The 20659-nt window shown below is 35.1% G+C and overlaps 1 protein-coding gene across 4 annotated transcripts in view; it reads right to left on the reverse strand.

The window, feature by feature from the left end:
* Positions 1-253: 253 nt before the first annotated feature.
* LOC145671040 (arf-GAP with coiled-coil, ANK repeat and PH domain-containing protein 2-like) overlaps positions 254-20659 on the reverse strand; it is a 72512-nt gene continuing 52106 nt past the window's right edge. For 3 of the 4 annotated variants that reach the window (XM_081739715.1, XM_081739714.1, XM_081739717.1), the window contains 3 exons: positions 20267-20366; positions 16954-17074; positions 254-3365 (listed from right to left, as the gene is read on the reverse strand). In XM_081739715.1, coding sequence (XP_081595841.1) covers positions 3206-3365; positions 16954-17074; positions 20267-20366 — 381 coding nt within the window. In that variant the 3' untranslated portion in view covers positions 254-3205. Of the gene's footprint in view, positions 3366-13552; positions 13621-16953; positions 17075-20266; positions 20367-20659 lie in introns of all 4 variants that reach the window. The other variant, XM_081739718.1, reaches the window with a different exon arrangement.

The raw sequence follows: 20659 nt of genomic DNA on the forward strand, positions 1-20659 counted from the left end.
ATGGCAATACACATGTGCGTGTCATTCAGTGACCGTGTCTGAAACTCACACTACATGACAAAATTTGACATGCTAGTTTCTGTGCTGTATCAAATATTTCTGACACTTACTTCACGATTAAAGGTTACATTTGTATAATTAATAGACAGATACGCTGTATTTATGGATGAATCACATACAATTATCGATATCATACAAAGGAAGTGTTTTAATAGGTCATTACCATAATGTTTGACACAAGAAAGAGCGAAAATATTCTTTCAATAGATTTATTAAAACAATGTAACTGGGCTTCCAGTGTCTTTCCCTTGTGTCTACATGAGTCAACGTGAGAATTGTATTTCATAGTCCTTAACAATTACGTACAACTTGTTTCAAGGAAGAATATTTATATTTTAGAATATTTCAGTCTTCTCATAGCAATCTTTATATGAATTTCTTTTTAATTTTACTTTCTTTATTTATTAGTGGAAGCAACTTTCGTTTGCTTTGAAATATGATAAATATTTTATATTACGACCCTGTTTCTTTTCCTATTGAAATACAAACCACAAACAACTTGACAGACAAAAAACTAAATATATGTGGGTTGAATGAAAAGTAATGCCTCCGACCCTACAATGTATGTCATGTGTAACGATGTAATTCTGGCATCCTTTGTTTTGCTTCAGTTGACAAGAAGTAATCATTCAATTTGTAATACGATTTAAGACAAACTGAGCGATGCAGAGAAATCAAAAATGGCGTATAGGTAATAAGCGTTCACAGCAGATATGTATAGAAACCTGTCATTCAGAGTTTAGACCCTTTCTAAAATCTTTTCAGATTTAAATCTAAAGTGAATATGTCTATGTGTAAGATCTCGTGTAGCTGATTGGTTAATATGCATGTCTTCAGCTTTCACAAGTTCCTGTGGGTTCAATCCCGAAAAATGAAACAAAAATATATTCGGTGTTGTCCCAACATCACGAAACAACTGAAGGAGCTACCTGAATTAAAAGATAGCCAATTCCAGTATAAAAAGTCAGAAATAATAGCATTTGGATTCAAAGTGCTGATTACTCGCCACAAGTTAAGCGTTTTACTGACGAGAGTTTAGTTTATGTAAGGTGTTGAGATTCAAGTTTCGGAGTGATTGAGACCTACTATTTACTTAGGCTTCAAACAAATCTCTATTCTAATAAAGCTGGACTACAGAGCCACGCCACAGGTTCCGTAAGTCAGGGCTCTCTCGCAGCTATTTAGTTAGAGTGAATGCCTTAGGCGCGGAAGACCCGAGTTCTTTCTCAGTGGAAGCTTATGTAGTTGGGATTCAACGTAAGTTGTACGTACAATGCTGAAAATGAAGGACGCAAAAAACCAAAAATAAAAAAATGAAATGAATTTTTTCCGTTTTACGTCCTAGGGCTATGCCGGGTAGGCTAAAGGAGATGGTGATGATGAGAAATGAATGAAATGGTGGAATGAAGAAAGTAGGAGGGAACAGGAGAACCCCGAGAAAAAAACACGCATACGGTGTTTGTCCATCACAAAAGGAGCTGGGATCGAACCACGGACCTCATGCATCACAGGTGAACGCTCTACCACTGAGCCACCGCGACCCCCAAACATCAAAAAGAAATCAAACCAACCATAGTCCTTGGCTTTTATTTTATTTTATTTTTACTATATTGATGTTTTCTTTGCCATAGTTGAGTTACAGAGTACATTTAGATTCTTTGCCGATTATTTAAAATATTTTAGATTAAAGATATATATATACAAGATGCATTTAGTCCAACAGAAATGACGAAAGAATTCTTAGAAAATGTCCACCATTTACGAACATAAATGTTCGAAATATTACGTATTTTGTTCATTACAATATCAACATCTTATACATTGAATTGGAGGCATCACTTTGCATCAACCATTATGTATAGTTGAATAAAGTACGTTTACTTTATTTAACATAAAACTATAGGAAATATACATACTAAAGGATGCAAAAGGTACAGATGTGAATTTTCTCTTCAAAAAATACATAATCATAAAACAAAACTAGAAAATACCTTACTACTAATTTTTACTTATATATCTTTTAATGCTTTACAAACAATAAAGGCTGAATCCTAGAGAATTAACACATTTATTCATATTATTGTATCTATTGCAGTTAAAAAAACAGAACTAATAAACTAAAACTATCTAATGGTACAGTCTGACTAAATTCTTGTCATTAAAATTTATCTATTTTTGTTTAAAATATATTCTCTACATACGTTTAGGCGTTTCAACGATTAAAGCATGTTATACATTACAGAGTGAAAAATATATATAAAGGATTTTTATATATATATATATTTATATACACATAAATTTCTTTCTAGAAACCACAAAAATTGTGACGTACTACTGTAGGTATGGGTAAAATTGAATAGATGTATATTAAGGAATGTTCTCTTCAAGATATATATATGTACACACAAAATATCACATGTAATGTCCAAGTCTAAATAATAAAATATATATATATATGTGGAGTTGAGAAGCACTGAGTATTCATAGAATATAGTATTATAGAACACATAGTAACAGATCTTTACATATCTAACAATTACAGCATGATTTATTTTTCTAAAAACAGCAGATACTAAAAAACAATGCGTTATAATAACTTTCTTTTACTTATTTTCTATAATTCGGTATCCAATTCATATGTAAATTTATCAGAGAAAAACAACTTTGGCATAAAGTGCAAATTTTCTATGTACAATGTGAAAGGCTTTACATATATACACACAATTTCAACTTTTTTTCTTTTCCTATACTTACATATATAAAATTCATTACGCAGATATATATATTATATATACTGTTTTCTGATAAAAGTTTTTAAGTTTCTCTCTTACATAAGAAAATTAGCATGTAAATGCCACTCTAAAATATTTAAAGGTATATTATACCTTTCTAATATAAAATTTACCTTCAATGAGCAAATTACTGCGGAAATATCATCGTTTAAGAGTAACTACAATGACCTCTACATCACTATGTTTAGAAGGCACACATCAAGATAACAACTTTACATTCTACATTATCAAATATGAGACCTAGTTTTCACAGCTGGCATAATACAGATCATCTGTATTTCTTTGATATGAGACAGGGTGACATAATAATACGATCATTTCTTCCATCTCCAGCAAACACAGAACATTGAGTTTCATTTGTCTTCGTCGAACTTCTCACTTTTCCTGTACAGACGATCAGGATTGGTGTACGCTAACTGAGAAAAATCCCTAACTACTTCATTGAAAGTGTCATCTCCCATGGTGCCCATTTCTGAGTCCTTCATTTGCTCATTAAGAAGTCCTAAACGTAACCTGCATAAAAGAAATAATTTAAAGAATGAAAATGTACATTATTATAAATAAACGAACTATCTTATTATTGTCCATCTGTTTCGCAGCATTTACATCGACCACAATTTTTCCTCTGATCAATTTTCAAGATTTTAGGTTTTATGGTTTAGGAAAATGAGTATTTTTATATGGATTCGCTTTGCTGAATCAAAGCATATGTATTTTTTTTTTAATTATTATTATTCTTAAACTACTATCTTTCTGTGCAATAATGCTATTATACTTAATGTTACACAGACGATCGTTTCAGGCTTATAGTAACAAATTCAATCGCTGGGTAATAGCATGTGCGAGTTGAGTTGAGTTGATTTTGAGTTTAACGTCCCGTTCAGCAGCGAGGCTATATGAGACGTGGACCTACTGATTAACGTGGAATCCGAACCACATGAGCTCCCGCCGGGAATCGAACCCGGGCCTCCCAATAGCATGTGCGAATAAGCCTAAGATGTTATTACGGATAGTACGAAAGTTCTGTGTGTTGATTTGCGGGGAGGAAGGCTGTTGTGTGTATGAGTGGTCATATGGCTCGTAAATTTATAGTCTTTTGTGAGGGCTACATTTGCCCTCTTTACGATATTGGCTATACTTATAACCAAGCAAGTAAACAGTATATGACAAAAAAAAAAAAAAAAAAAAGTTTCCATGTCTCACAGAATGGGATCAACACTTTGTTGAATCACAACAAAACTAGCAACTCTGCTGTTACTGGGATTTCCACTATTGGGCATCGCAGATGTCAGGCTCAGGTGTACCCCCGGTGTGGTGCAAAAACTGAGTTCCTTGCCGTGACGTGAGAATTCAATCTCAACACAATTACAAAGGTAGTACAACATTCCACAAAGACAGTCTGGTATAGAACCATAAGGCTCGAGTTCATATTCTCGGTCTCTTACGTATCATGGAGAGGATGACGAGCAGCCGAAAGCTGTACGAACGCCATCTTGAAAGAGATACGTGTGAAAGTTTGTAGTCCTGGTGACTCTGGACAAGATATGGCTATATCTGTGGGCACGTGATAGAAACAGTCATCTTCTATCGCTCCGTGACTTCACAGTCTTTCTGACTAGGTACATGAATGTGCGGAAAGCTTTCCATGCGGTTGTTATGGCTGTTAGTGGTTACTGCTACAATAACAAACTTACACTAGGCAGAGTGGACGAAAAGGCTAAAATCAATGCAGTTTATTACCAGACGAATATTTTGGAGCCACTATACCGTCGTGATATTCCATCCCTAACCGGCGGCGACACATCTCGCATTGCCATTCACCAGAACAATGCGTCCAATCGTTCACCGAAGTCAGCGATAACGTACATTGAGCGAATGACACATCAAATAGGAACTCATGCTATTCCTTTTACAAACACTCCTCTGAAACTGCCAGATGCATCCCTCATGGATTCTTGTGGATTTACATTGTAGAAATGAGCATCAGATCGTCGATAGCCGCCCACACTTCCTATGGAAATTTTGTCTTCAACGCAGTCTTCTTAAGTGGAAACAGAGATCCGGCACTACAGCGCAAGGACAGGGTTTGCACATTAAGCACAACTGCTGGTGGCGTCGCGGCATTTCTTAAGCTGGTAAATGTGCCAAATTCATCATCATAAACCTGAAACGACCTTTCGTATATCGTGCATAGTTACAAAATGTGAAGTGAAGGTTACTACATGACAATCAGTCATTCCTTCTAATATATTTTTATTTTAAAATGTAGGACATAAGTCCCATAGAAAACAAAACAACAAAAAAAAAAAAAAAAAATCGTATTATCACGTAGATTATTACGAATCCAGTTCAATGCGTTGCATTACTAATTGGTATCCAGTCACGAACGCTGAGAACTTTGAAGAAGAAGTAAATGAAAGTTTTGAAAACTAAGGTTATAGGTTGGAGCTCAGGCGCTTTTAATTGCTGTTGTAGCATTTTAATAGATAGATGGTAAACATATTTGTACAACTTTTACCTACCATCAAACTCCTAATTTAAGGTTATATTCGTGTGACAGAATTAGAGAAAAATACATTGCTCTACGTTTTATAACAACTCCAACTACATATATTTGTCTATTATTATAATTATAATAGATAGTAATAATTAATCTTTTTTTAAGTATGACTAATGTACTTCAAATATATTATCGAAATAAATAATAATAATAATAATAATTAGATCCAAACAACCCTAAAATATTAACGAAAATGTCAAGCTTTTTTCTACATTAAGAAAAAAATAAAAGTGCGACATTGTATGACTGAATCCTCATTTCTAGCACAGTGCTAAAATCATTAGTTGACAGCCAAACATCCTGTTACTGTGGAAGCACTGACAATGAGACGGTATATCCATTACAAAGCGATATTAACTAGTCATATCTCATAGACACTAACGTTGCTAATGGAATCCACGTATTACTGTGTATTTCAGAAAATAAATTGATCTCTTCAACAGGTTTCTTCGAAAACTACAGAATATTTCGTAAGGAAATATACACAAGCATGCAAGTTAGAACATGTACATATACATACACAAATAAACATGCACAAAAGCTTGATTTACTCATATCGGTGTTAGATTTTGGCATTGGCAATTTATTCAACTTTTACCCTCAAAGCACGCCTACTGAATGGAAGCTAAATGTGTAGTTTTCAAAACTTGTTTTAATGCAAATGTTTTATCAATATTCTTACATACGAACTTATTTTATTATTTTTTATTCTTTCGTGTCACCACTTCGGAATTTTTAACTTACGATAATTGAACATTTAACTTCCAGAGCTGCCAAACTGGTTCTAGGTAGTATATCTGTCTTTAATGCACGTGTTAAGAAAACTCAAATAATTTTGGTATCAACAAAGTACCATAAGAGAGTTGAATGACAAGTGTCATGTGTAAGCTTTCCGTTGCCCACAACGTTTAATATTAAGTGTTACCCATGTCAACGAATCTGCTACAAAGTCAACATAACTAAGCTTTATATAAATGTACAATGAAAGTAGTAATATAAATAATAAAATGAACGAAAAAAAAAAAAAAACAATCTTTACTTCCAATGATGCCTATATTATACAACGATAACGTTGTTATGTTGTTGTATATAGTATTGGCAATCTGTGCCAGCTTATAAAAAGGCGATCAGAGGCGAATTAGTGGAACAGTATTATGTAAAAAGAAAAGAAAGATACATAGAGATATCAAGAGATTATTCTTTTGTAATCGTAAATTAGAAAAAAAGAGTTGTTGCTATGGATACATAATAAATAGGTGTGTGTAGAGATAGACATCTTGTTATGTATGCTTCTCATGAGTGGATATTAAACTCAGTTAAGAAAGTGACAAAACGTATATGAGTTAACTTATTTATGAAGTTTATTCTTCTAATTATTCCCAAATCATTGAATGTAACGATAAAATTAGTGAAAATGTCAAACACTCGCCGAAGTGGTCTGTCTACGGACAATTATTCTATTCCCTACCTCTGTTAGCTTACTGCTGTTTGGACAAACAAGTGGCAAACTTCGTCTACGGTAAACTATTCCATTCACGCCTTCCTATTTCTTCATCTTACTTGACTGCCACCTTTTCTATCATACACAGTGATGGGCAAAAGTTCTAGGCTGCTCTAGGAAACTAATAACATTTTGCGCCTTTGATACGAGATCAATTCGGAAAAAAAAATAAATAAATAAAAAATAAAACGCCGTTTGGTTATCAGTGATATACACTCCCAGATACGTAACTTGTATTATACACATTAGAAAAATATAACATTACATTACTTTTCAACATATTCACCATTCAAATTGAGGCACTTGTCATAACGTTTTACAGGTTTGAAATTCCTTCTGCAAAAAAATATCTCCCGCCTGAGAATGCTAACAGCACTGTGAAGCGCATTGTCATTGTCGAAGCGGTGTGACGCAAGCAAGTTTCATGTGCCTCAAGAAGTGGTATCATTTGTGAACCGACGGACTTCACGAACAGTTTTGTGAATTTCCTGCACGAGTTCATTGCTGACTACAAATAGGCGCCCACTTCTTGCCGCATGGTGCACGTCAGTTCGTTCATCTGACACTATTCATGTTGGATACCTTAATTCATCCGTAAACACAACATAGTTAGCGATGAATCGCAGCTGCCGAAAAATTTTTCGCACTCAAAAATCGTATTACCGTACGCACTTCACATTTGACTTTTTTTTCTATTGGAGCGTTCATTTTCAATTGTTATAGCGGACACGTGAACTGCAACACAACTTTCCTCTGCCACTGCTCACTGTCTACTGAACTACTGCACACAGCGCCACAGCGTCGCTCTTTCTCGCGCATGCGCAAACAGATTTTTTTCCGAATTGCCCTCGTACACGTTAAAACATCGATATCTCATGATGCCGAGTAAACAACAAAATAATGAATTCTTATAAGACGGAGACGTAACAACTACCAAAAAGAAATTCCAATTATTCGATTATTTATCTACCCTTTTTGCAGTCACCTATAAAATATAGCTGTTTTCTGCTGTTTGCACTTTCCTTTAAATTACCAACAGAAACTTACACATGAGTGTTGTACTATACAAAGAAAGAAAATACTAGAAAGAAGGCGAAGAAAAATTCAATATTGTAAATTATTAAACAAGTAGAAGTCAGAATCCACGCCATGTACAGAAATTTGGATTGATTTTTAGTAAGCCAAACTCCTTAAGAATTTAAATTTTACCAAGCCTAGGCTTAAATATAGCATTTTACGTCAAATTGAATGACGTATACTTTCAGATGACTGAATACTCGAAAACAGAAAAATATTTAAATCTTTAGTTTTGTCGGACAGGAAGTCATTTAGTTTTATTTTAGCGTTGTATTCCACGGACAGATTATTTTGTATCCTGAGCATTATATTAACCCGCTAATCTCAACACCACTGCACGTAGTCTACAAAGCAAGGATGATACCCATAATTACTCCCATAGGAATACACGGGGAACTGATATCTTGAAATGAAATCTTTAAGTTTTACGTCCCACGATTATGCCGGTTAGGCTAAAGGAGACGGTGATGATGAGTGATGAATGAAAGGGTGGAATGAAGAAAGTGGGAGGAAACGGGAGGACCCGAGAAAACCCACGCACACGGTGTTTGTCCACCACAAAGTTCACTTGGCGGGGGCTGGGATCGAACCCGGGACCCCAAGACTGATATTTTGGAATCAACTAGTTGGATCACATCCATCAACGAATACAGTTCTTAACTTTTGATCTTCTATATCCTGGCCAAAATTAATGGTGATCAGTAGTTGTTAAGAATGTGGCCCTCCCGGACGGACACACGAAAAAAAGAAAAGAAAAGAAAAGCAAGAAAGAAAGAAAGGAAGGAAGAAAGGAAAGGAGAAAGGAAAGAAAGAAAGAAAGAAAGAAAGAAAGAAAGAAAGAAAGAAAGAAAGAAAGAAAGAAAGAAAGGAAGGAAGGAAGGAAGGAAGGAAGGAAGGAAGGAAGGAAGGAAGGAAGGAAGGAAGGAAGGAAGGAAGGAAGGAAGGAAGGAAGGAAGGAAGGAAGGAAGGAAGGAAGGAAGGAAGGAAGGAAGGAAGGAAGGAAGGAAGGAAGGAAGGAAGGAAGGAAGGAAGGAAGGAAGGAAGGAAGGAAGGAAGGAAGGAAGGAAGGAAGGAAGGAAGGAAGGAAGGAAGGAAGGAAGGAAGGAAGGAAGGAAGGAAGGAAGGAAGGAAGGAAGGAAGGAAGGAAGGAAGGAAGGAAGGAAGGAAGGAAGGAAGGAGGAAGGAAGGAAGGAAGGAAGGAAGGAAGGAAGGAAGGAAGGAAGGAAGGAAGGAAGGAAGGAAGGAAGGAAGGAAGGAAGGAAGGAAGGAAGGAAGGAAGGAAGGAAGGAAGGAAGGAAGGAAGGAAGGAAGGAAGGAAGGAAGGAAGGAAGGAAGGAAGGAAGGAAGGAAGGAAGGAAGGAAGGAAGGAAGGAAGGAAGGAAGGAAGGAAGGAAGGAAGGAAGGAAGGAAGGAAGGAAGGAAGGAAGGAAGGAAGGAAGGAAGGAAGGAAGGAAGGAAGGAAGGAAGGAAGGAAGGAAGGAAGGAAGGAAGGAAGGAAGGAAGGAAGGAAGGAAGGAAGGAAGGAAGGAAGGAAGGAAGGAAGGAAGGAAGGAAGGAAGGAAGGAAGGAAGGAAGGAAGGAAGGAAGGAAGGAAGGAAGGAAGGAAGGAAGGAAGGAAGGAAGGAAGGAAGGAAGGAAGGAAGGAAGGAAGGAAGGAAGGAAGGAAGGAAGGAAGGAAGGAAGGAAGGAAGGAAGGAAGGAAGGAAGGAAGGAAGGAAGGAAGGAAGGAAGGAAGGAAGGAAGGAAGGAAGGAAGGAAGGAAGGAAGGAAGGAAGGAAGGAAGGAAAGAAAGAAAGGAAAGAAAGAAAGAAAGAAAGAAAGAAAGAAAGAAAGAGAGAAAGAAAGAGAGAAAGAAAGAAAGAAAGAAAGAAAGAAAGAAAGAAAGAAAGAAAGAAAGAAAAAAGAAAGAAAGAAAAAAGAAATACATGAATGAATGAATGAATGAATAAATAAATAAATAAATAAATAAATAAATAAATAAATAAATAAATAAATAAATAAAGGAGTTTTTGGTAAACCAAAATCCATTAAAAAAGACACGAAATAATAGAAAGAGTAGAAAAGAAAAGATAAATATTGTAGGCCATTAAAAACAGATAGAAAAAAACTGAATAGACCATTGTTTGAGAAAAAACATGACGGTTCAGGATATGGTGGAATAGAAAATGAAAATAAAATGAAATCTTTCAGTTTAACGTCCCACGATTATGCTCTTTAGGCTAAGGAAGATGGAAGACTAAGGCAAGTGAATGGTGATGGAAGAATTGTTTGAACAAGAATGTAAAAAGATACGGAAGTACTCCGAAAAAAAAAACCCCACGGAACCGATGTTGTCCACCACAAACTTATTTGGTAGGAGATTCAACCAGGGACCCCACGCACCAGAGGTAAGCGCTCTACCACAAGCCACCGTGCACACCCTCCCTCCCTCTTCCAATGAATGAAAACGAAGGGGGGGGGGGAAGGTGAAGTTACCAACTAAAAATCGGGATTAAAGCAGATAATTCTTATCACGACGAATGGATCAGTGGAAAACGAATACATCACTGGAATACCATAGAGTATGAAACTTATAATCTGAGGTAAGTGATCAGTCAACGATCGCAGGATACTAGAGATGATGATAGAGATTCAAACTGTACTACATTTTATTACGAAATTTTAGTAGTAGTAGGAAAAATACCATTTTTCAATCGGAAATAAATATATGAGAGTAGTATTTTTAAGGAGTTTACGATGAATTTTTCTTACACTGGAGCATGTGCCCACCAAATTGAGGTCAAATCAATTAAAACTCAGAAAAAAACACACCCTGAATAAACAAATAAAAACTTGGCAAGGAAAGAGGAACATCTTAATGCAGAGCTCAAAGCTACAATGCTATAGTACATGAAGCTACGGGACGAGCAGAAACTAAAAACACGAGAGCACTTTAAAAAATCTTTAAAAAAAATATTCTGTCTCTCTCTGGCTGTCCTTACAATTAAATATAACACCTATCGAGAAACTTCTCGAATTAACCTTACGTGTAGAACAAGGTTCCTACTTATTTGGCAAGCACGAATTCTCTGATTTTTCAACGTCACGACTGACAAACTTTCAAACCTACATATAAGAAAGCAACTATATTTTTCTCGATCAGGGGGGGAGGGTCCTCTTCTACTATGAATATAGTGTGTGTACCGGAAGAGAAGTTCTGCAAAACAACTTAATTATTTCATAAAACATCCCTATCAAATAGCCGGGTAAAGCAAAAAATGAATAGGTTCCGAGAAGCAAAAATTCCTACTTAGAAGTCCCTGATTTTTCCAGGTTTTCTAGATTTTCCAGGTTGGTGGGAACCCTGAAGAAATTATATGCCATGTGTTAAGAAACTTAGCTAGTTTTTCGAATTAAGCGCTTTGATTCAAGAATTTTACACATTCAGTTTTTCATAATACTACGAAATAAAGACAACTCCTGAAACAATTCCTCAATATCTGAAAGAAAACAAACATGAACATATATCAGCATCTTCCTGAAAGGCGTCCCCCAAGAAAACTCAGCATTAATCAATCACTAGAAAATTGTTGTTCTTTCTATTCTGTTGTATTCTGTATAGTGAAACAATTAATTGGTAACATCTATATTTCTTATAAAGTAAGGTGAGTCAAATGTGAAGAGAGACCAGGTCATGGGAAGAGGTTCGTCCCACTCCCAAATGGATGGATTACATGAGTCACTGGCTCCAGTAGTGCACGTGGGTATCTCAGCCATACTCTGAGGTAGGTAAAGCCGAAATTGTAGTCCCACTCTGGCTTCCAAGTGGTTCCTAGATCATGGATTGGACTCTCCTAGGTTACGGTCAAACCATGGAATTCGGTATCTTGCGGTACAGGTACACCTACTGCTACCAAAAGGGGAATGTGAGCTTGCCTTAACGTTCCAGTGCTGACACTAGAGATGTCGGTAATACTTCTACATGCTAGGGATTTCCTCCACAAGTAGGTACAACTGAGTAGATGGACTTCGGTCCATAACGCAGAATATATTATCGGCTAGGAGTAACTATGTACCGGGTGAGAGGTATCATCAGTATATAAAGGAAAATGCCTACCTAACCCATTACACGTAAAGATGTAACTCTATTATTCCTAACAGTCGAAGCAGCATATTTTCCTGATTAACGCTTCCTAGTGTTAGTAATACTGCAAATCGTAGCTGCAAGCATCAATGAAAAAATGCAATTTCACACCTGAAATTTTTTTCTGATCTTTAACAGAACTGATATGAAGTTCAGCATTTCGTTTTCCTTCAGTTTCCGAAATTTGCATCTTGGTTTTCTTGATTTTTCACTTCAAAAATCCTTCAGAAAATTTTTGTGACCACATTACCAGTTTTATTATATTACAACTTAATTAAATAACGTTGTAAAGGAAAACTATAACAGACTCATAAGAGTTAATAGTACGGACTATTAATTTATTCAGCTACAATTAAAAGAGTGCAAGTGTAAGTGTTTATGTTAACCTGCTGTTTAAATTAATCCAAAGCAGTCAGAAACTATACGGTATGAGTTTGTTATAACTGGCTAATTGCTATGCAGATAGTACGTTGGTCAAAAGTAATGTCTATTACAGAACATTTCATTCTACAGTAACTTCAGAATAGACTGAGAGGATTCAGAAGTTTTCCTAATGGGCTCTGGTGCGAAAGATTTCTGATTTTCATTACACACCATGTGAATATATGGCGAGCAACAGTGTCTACACTGGGTTTTCGAGGTCCCCCCGTTTTCTCCTACATTCTCAGTCTATTTACTTTATTTAATCATCCATCCCTTTACTCTAAGGGGCATAAGCAGGGACTTAGAACTAAATATTTTATTTCATCTTTTTTCGGAATAGTCTTCAATAAGTTGTACACATTCTGATTTATTTTAATGCAGTTAAGCTATTCTCTAATTGTCCACTTTATATAGAAAAATTTAACTTACAAGAAACAAGAGAGAGAGAGAAAAAAAGAAAATATTTCATCAGAGGGGATATGGCAGTAAACATTAATAATGGTTCTTCGTGCTAACGTCACGGGAGTCACGAATGATGATCTAGTCGGTTTATCCCTGATTTTCCAGATATGTTGCAGATTCGTTTTGATTTAACGTATTTCTGGGTAAGTATATGTCATTTATAGATATTAGATACAATGAAAAGAATTAAACATCTCTTTACAAATGCATACTCATCACATTCATTTCCATGCACACAAAGCCATTGATAATTAATACATAATCTACTGAAAATTATTATCACATAACAAAATCAATATCGTCCAGAATAGCAATATTATCAATGACCAGTGATTAAAAATAGAACTGCAGTCAGGTACAAGGTAATGAAAGAATTTTCAGAGACATACAACATTATCAGAAAGCATTCGAAATCACTGAAGTAGCCTTTTTTTGCCTCAGTTATCAGACGTAACACAGAAAGAGAGAAACTAGTATAGAACAAGACAACAATAACACGGATTCCCCTCTATTGTTATCCAACACCTCTGAACATTGTTTGAGTAACTCCATACCTCGTACCCTTTCTACAGTTCTGGCATAAAATCACAAGTCATCAACGCTGAGTAATCTCTGAATATACCTAAAAATGATACAGAAAATGAATGAATGAATCTTAGTTAAATTTAGGTACAAGCATTCCTATGACACAAGATAATTATGTCAAAGTTGTGAATAACTGTCTTCTTAACAGTGAATATTTAGTCAACAAAGAGGACATATGTAATATTTTAACATTAAGAATAAACTTCATAATAAAACTGCACAAACAGAAGAAAAAAATGCATAGCGATACACAGTGTCCAGATAAATAAATATATATATATATAAATGAAAGTCGGTATGTTTGTGACTTAATTCTTGAACCACACAACCAATCTCCATCAAATTTTCAACATAGATGAGATTCGGGACTGGGGTGGTTTTTATCATTTCACTTTGACGGTGCAACGTACGGAAGGGGGAGAGATATTTAAAAATGATCGAAAATGAACGATGTTAGTTAAGTTGATTTTGAGTTTAACGTCCCTTTCTGCAGTGAGGCTATATGAGACGTGGACCTATTGATTAACGTGGAATCCGAACCACATGAGCTCCCGCCGGCTGAACAATATTAGTGTCGTATTTACAATTTTTGGGGTTGCCGAGATGAATAGTGACACTTCCGATGCCGTTTAAAACCAAGTTCAGTCCCGCAATTTGGGGGAGGGGGATATATATCGAAAATAAGATATCGTGTCGAATCCATAGTTTACGGGCTCGCTGAGACGAACAGTGACACTTTCGATGCCGTTTAAATCTAAATTCAGCCCTTTATGTTCAAAATGAAACGTATTCTCCCCATCTGAAGAAAAAGCATTCTGCTGGTAGCTACTATTACTAAAATATTAGCGTATAACGAATAGAAAAAAAAAGTCCAAAGATGAGACAGATACCAATTGATAAGACCTCATTGAGTTTAACAAAATGATATGGGTGAGAAAATTCTCATGCGTAGTTTTCGAGAAAAATTTCTCTTTGTAAATCTAAAAATTGATAGTGTATGGTAACCACGCCATCTATTGAGATGAAACTGATACTGAAGTATAGTCTTATCAAGATTTTTTATCATGACGCTAGAAAGACGACAGTATATAGAGGCTACAATATTGTCCGAAGATGAGACATCGTTAGATCACATCACAGCTGAATAAAATGACATGCTGGAGAGTCAGGAGCTCAACCAAGGGAGGGATCCACCCCCGAAAAACAGGAAAAGAAAGAAAGATCCTAAGTCAACATAGATTTGTACACTTTCTCAAAAGAAAAAAATGCCTGTTTAATTGGGAAATGATTAATGTAGCATGAAAATTTGATTCTATACTTCAGATACTGCAAAAATATAACATTAAGGTTTCAGAAGTTCCTCCTAAATCCATAGAAAAATACATAACTAATTTTAAAGCATTTTTTCACTGATCCTCAACAAAGAGTGGCGTTTATCGTGTTAAATGTCAATGTGACAAAATATATATAGGTCAAACAAAAAAGAATATTGCTACTAGAACACCTGAGGATATCCGCACATCTAAATCTCGTAATTTAAAACCGTTATCTGAATTGGCAGCGCATCTTAACGACAATAACCATAACATTGCTAATTTATGTTTGGTAGAGAATGTACAAGCAACAACCGAACGAAATATTAAAGAAGCCTATTACATTCATAAAGAGAAACCTACACTCAATTTAAATAGAGACATAAATGCGATTTGAAACAGTCTGTTTACTACTTATTTCCGCCGTCTGCAAGATATTAAAAAGCAGTAAACAACAGTGATAAGTGAGTGGCCATTAATACTAGACATTTCCGACAAGAAGGTTTGTACTTCGCATTTTTTAAATTCTTTTAACCATTTTTTACTTATCCACATTTCTCGCCCATGTTTTAAAATCCTCGAACTTACTAGGCTGAAGACGGAATAATAATAATAATAATAATAATAATAATAATAATAATAATAATAATAATAATAATAATAATAATAATAATAATAATAATAATAATAATAATAATAATAATTATTATTATTATTATTATTATTATTATTATTATTATTATTATTATTATTATTATTATTATTATTATTATTATTATTTTAACCAATCGAATCTCGGTTTTATAGAAAGAAAAGTCAATTTGAATGTTAAAAGCAGCAGGAATTCCTAGAGCATCATTCCATTGTTCATTGCTATAAACAGTTGTTGGAAATGGGCTCTGTGTTAAAGAAAAAAGAAAGTAGCAAGAAACCAATGACTTAAAAATACGTAAAGGAAGTTCAGGAAGATTCTAACATAGCCCACGGAAATCGACTAGAGGGGCGGGTGCTTAACTTCAAATCTTTCAACCGATGGCTTATGTAAAACTTATAAGAAAGAGCTTTTCCACAAATTTCGGCGTGATGGCGGACCTCGTAGGAAAATGTATTGAAATGAATCGCTAAGAAGAAGACCGTGAATTCCTTAAGCATGTACCGTTTTCGAAGCTACCTTCCATACATCAGGTAAAATGAATAGATATAACCTCAGATATAGGGTTAGGAAAATCCTCACGTGGTGATGCAACGTGGAGGGACAGACGAAATTAAATGTGTGGTGTGCGTTGACCCATGATTCATTGATCGGACCTTTTTCTTTGATGAGTACACACTTGCAGGAGCAACGAATCTGAAATGTTGTAAGATTTTTCTGTATCTCGTATACCATAAGGATACAAATTCCAGCAAGACACTCCCTCCTCCAGATTACGTCCGGATGTCTGAAATTTAATTTTCTCCATTACCATTTCCAAAAGAATTCAATTGGAGGGAGAGGCCCTATTCAATGCGCCCTAGATGATCTGAATTCCCTCTCTACCCTTCCTCTCTCTAGACCTTTTTTCTATGGGATACAAGAATACTCATGTACTGACTACCAGTACGGGGAATGGATGATCTTCGGCAAAGAATTATCCCTTCGTGTGAATTTATGACGCCTCAAATACTACAAAACTCTTCACTCGGGGAATTTATGTACCGGCCTGACGTTTGCCAAGCAACCAAAAGAGCTCACGTGAATATCTGTTGAGATGAACAGTGAATTTTTTTTTTTTTTTTTTTTGTGTGTGTCTGTGTGTGTTGATGATAAAACTTGATGAGTTTAACTTTCTGAAAAACGAAACTGAACGATTTTATCACTACCGGTAGCCAAAATATTTTAATTTCTTATTGGTACATATTTATCCGAACACCCTGTATTACCAAGTTTACTTCATGCACAACTATAATTCATTACACAATAATTAGTGGTTTTTGGCAACTTGTTAACATTTTAGTCTGTTACGTATGAAATTACGTTACAATATTGTATTATAGCTATGAATAATTTTTATACTTACAAAGTAACAATGTCTGCATTGGCTTCTCGAATGGCAATTGTAAGAGGATCATTTCCTTGATTATCATGTAGATGTTGATCTGCTCTATGCTTCAACAAGAGACACACCTGTGCCGTATGGCCTGAAATTAATACAAAAATTCATGTAAACAAATTAAATACAAACTACTCTGTGTTATCAATTATAGAATTCTACACTGTATATTTCAAATTTGAGTAATGTTATCTCTTCTCGTGACTTTCTTAGTCGACGGAGAGAAAATTCGTGAAAACAAATTTTCTTCAAAAATCATGTGCTATTACTTATTGAAGCCTATAGTTTGTATTCTATTGACTTCTTGTAACACTGGTAAAATTTGAAAAGCTTCATGTGTAAGACTGACAACTGCAACCCAAAAATAAAATTCTATGATTGATGAACCATCATATAAAGTGTGTATGCATAAGTAAAAGGTGTATTTTATTTCAATAATTGTGTGCCACTATAAAAGCTAAGAAATCTAAACATAATATAAACTGTTTTGAGTGAATTTTAGTGATATAAAATAGAGAAAATATGACTGAGAATATATATATATATATATTCAGTTGGAGATGTTCATTTTACAAGTAATTACTCACTACACAATATCTGAAGTTCGCACAATTTGAATATTTAAATAATCCAGAGAATAAAGAATCTTTACATTTGGCGTTCATATAATGTTATTTTTTTATGTTTCTTTTTGCTAAGCCAATGCAGGTCTGAGAGCAACTGCAAGTGGATTTGTAAACTCATAATGCATCTAACTATATTTCTTATCATTACAGACACTCTTCAGGCTAGTTCCGCATATTCATACTTACGTAACAAATTTTCGATACAAGTAAAATTGACGAACGATACTTATATCTAAACTAAATTCTATTATGAGAACATGTAATGGATGAGTCATGAACTAATTAAGTAATTAAATATTGTTGAACTGTTATTAATTAGTTATTTTATTTTTATTTAACTTTCTTAACCATCAGCTGTAAGAATATAAAGTTCTGTAGAACCCTATTTATACACTATATTGTGTAATTGAGTTTTTACATTTCAGTGTTCTTAAACTTTTTTTTTTTTTTTTTTAATGCGTTTTTGCGACAAATTTCAGGTTATGATTATAACTCAAGTTACGTAAATTTCCAGAGCAAAGAGCCCTAGAATGATCTATTTACGTAAGTCGAGGATTGTCTCTACATTGTCTCCTTACATGATATAGTAGTGGTGGCCAAATGATAGCCCGCGAATATAAATAATGTATGGTTTGTTTCCTTGTTTAACTTCATACGTAACAGAAAGAGAGTAGCTGACCGTTATAATATACCTCAACTGAGACCTGACTTTTGACCTTAAAAAAAAAACACAACTTTTGGTTACCAAGTCCATTCTGGAAGGTCAGGTCGTTTGGTACCGGGCCGATTTTTAGAAAAATGCCAACTTCATAGATGCTTTCAAATGTTTGAAGCTAGGGGCCCTTACTGGCCAAGACATTCGAAACAAGAAGCAAGATACGCAATATAGAACAAAGATTCAGAAAATGTACAACTTACGAATACTCTGGATATCTTCAACTCAGGGACGGGAGAAAGAAAAAGGAAAATGGTATTATAAAATGATTCTTATTTTGTTCTGCCCCGCAAGGTATTATCTTCACTGTTACAAAATATTGATCTGCGTATTACACACAGATATAATGTTAAATGTAAATAATTCTTTCCGGGAGGAAACCGACAAACTCTGCACACATGTTCCTCATATATATAAAGTTTATTTTGTATTTTGCTGAGAAGTGCTTAGTTTCGGAGATGCAGAAACTTTTAGACAATTTAATGACAACAGCGTCAGATCAACAAGCAAACTACGACACATGTTCTTGACATCGAAACAAGAGAAAAATTTTATTTTGCACTTTGCTGAGATAAATACACAAATTTTTCTTATATTGGTGTAAGGACCGCGTTGAATGGGTTTGTTAACCTCTTAAGCGAGTAATTTGTCACCTGAGGCCAATAGCTTGTTGGGGATTTTTTTAAGCTTAATTTAAGATAGAAGATTTATATTATGATATTGCTTTATAAAGTCTATGAAACAAATAGTAGTACTAAATTTTAACTATATATTATTTTAATATAACCTACTCTAATACAACCCACATGCACCAATAGAGATTTCAGTTATAACAATCATAATCATTATCATCACAAACATGTCAGTTTGCCAATTTTCAGTAGTTGCTTTGCGTAGCGTAACGGAGAATCTAACCTTTGTTGGGGCAGCCGCTTTTTGGCGTCGCGAAAAGATCTTATGTTTTTCTAGCTGTTTATGCCGTGTATGAGCGTTGCATTTTGGGGAAACTTCTTGCCATGTATTGACCATATTCTCCTCTGGGTTTTCCTGCCATCGATTGAGCATATTTTCAGTGGGCAACTTGTTAGTCATTTGTCGAGAAAAATGGCTGCCTCTACAAGTTCTGCTGCTGGTTCCTCTCGTAGAAAACGAGTTTATGATGATGATATTGCACCTCTCTTAGATGAATTTCCTCGATCGTTGCAAACAAACGGTGGCCTCGCGCTACCGAATTCTACCCATTGTGTTGATACTTGCACATAACTATCCGGCACATAGTCGAATTCTGTTTCACTCTCACTGTCAGTAGACTGATATTCTTCGGAATCACTGGAACTTTCACTTGTCATTGATAATTCATCTAGGAGAGGTGCAATATCATCACGAACTCGATTTCTTCGAGAGGAACCAGCAGCAGAACTTGTAGAGGCAGCCATTTTTCTCGACAAATGACTAACAAGTTGCCCACTGAAAATATGCGCAATAGATGGTAGGAAAACCTAGAAGAGAATATGGTCAATGCATGGCAAGAAGTTTCCACAAAATGCAACGCTCATACGCGGCATAAACCGCTAGAAAAAGATAAGATCTTTTCGCGACGCCAAAAAGCGGTTGCCCCAACAAAAGTTAGATTATCCGTGGCGCTTAAACGCGGTTCACCCAGTTAAGAGGTTAATGGTCGTAGTGTGGCTAATCTGGTGTCATTATCACTAGCTTGCCTACAACTGCCTATATATCCGAAACTATGCATTTCTCAGCAAAATTCAAAATAAACTTTTTTTCTCTCTCTTAATGTGAGGAACATGTGTGCGAAATTTGTTGGTTTCCTCTCGGAACACCCTGTACATTACTGAAATACAAATAACACAGGAAATCCTACAAAAAAAAAAAAAAAAAAAAAAAAAAAAAAAAAAAAAAAAAACCACCGGAACCAGCTTACCTAGTTCCGTGGCAAGATGAAGCGGCGTTTTCCCATCGTCATCCTGAACATTGATTTTAGCACCGTTGAGAAGGAGATATTCACAAGCCATAACAGACCCCTGTAAGAAAAATACAAATATTTTGCTTATAAATCCTTTCGAGAGAAACAAACATTTTACTTATAGCTATTTTGATTTGATTTTCAATACACTATACACTTTAGACTAAAAATTACAGTTATGCTATAACTTTCAACTATTTGTCCGTGGCGAAAGTATAAATGATTCGTCAGACAGTGCTTTCTTTATGAATAAGATGAGAAACAAACAGAAAGCATACAGGTTGTTTAATTAAAAAAAAAAAAAAAGTGTTGTAAGATTGAAGACATACTTATCAATAGACAACTTATAAA

The sequence above is a fragment of the Thermobia domestica genome, chromosome 15, assembly GCF_964235325.1.
Source record: "Thermobia domestica chromosome 15, izTheDome1.hap1.1, whole genome shotgun sequence".
NCBI lineage: Eukaryota > Metazoa > Arthropoda > Insecta > Zygentoma > Lepismatidae > Thermobia > Thermobia domestica.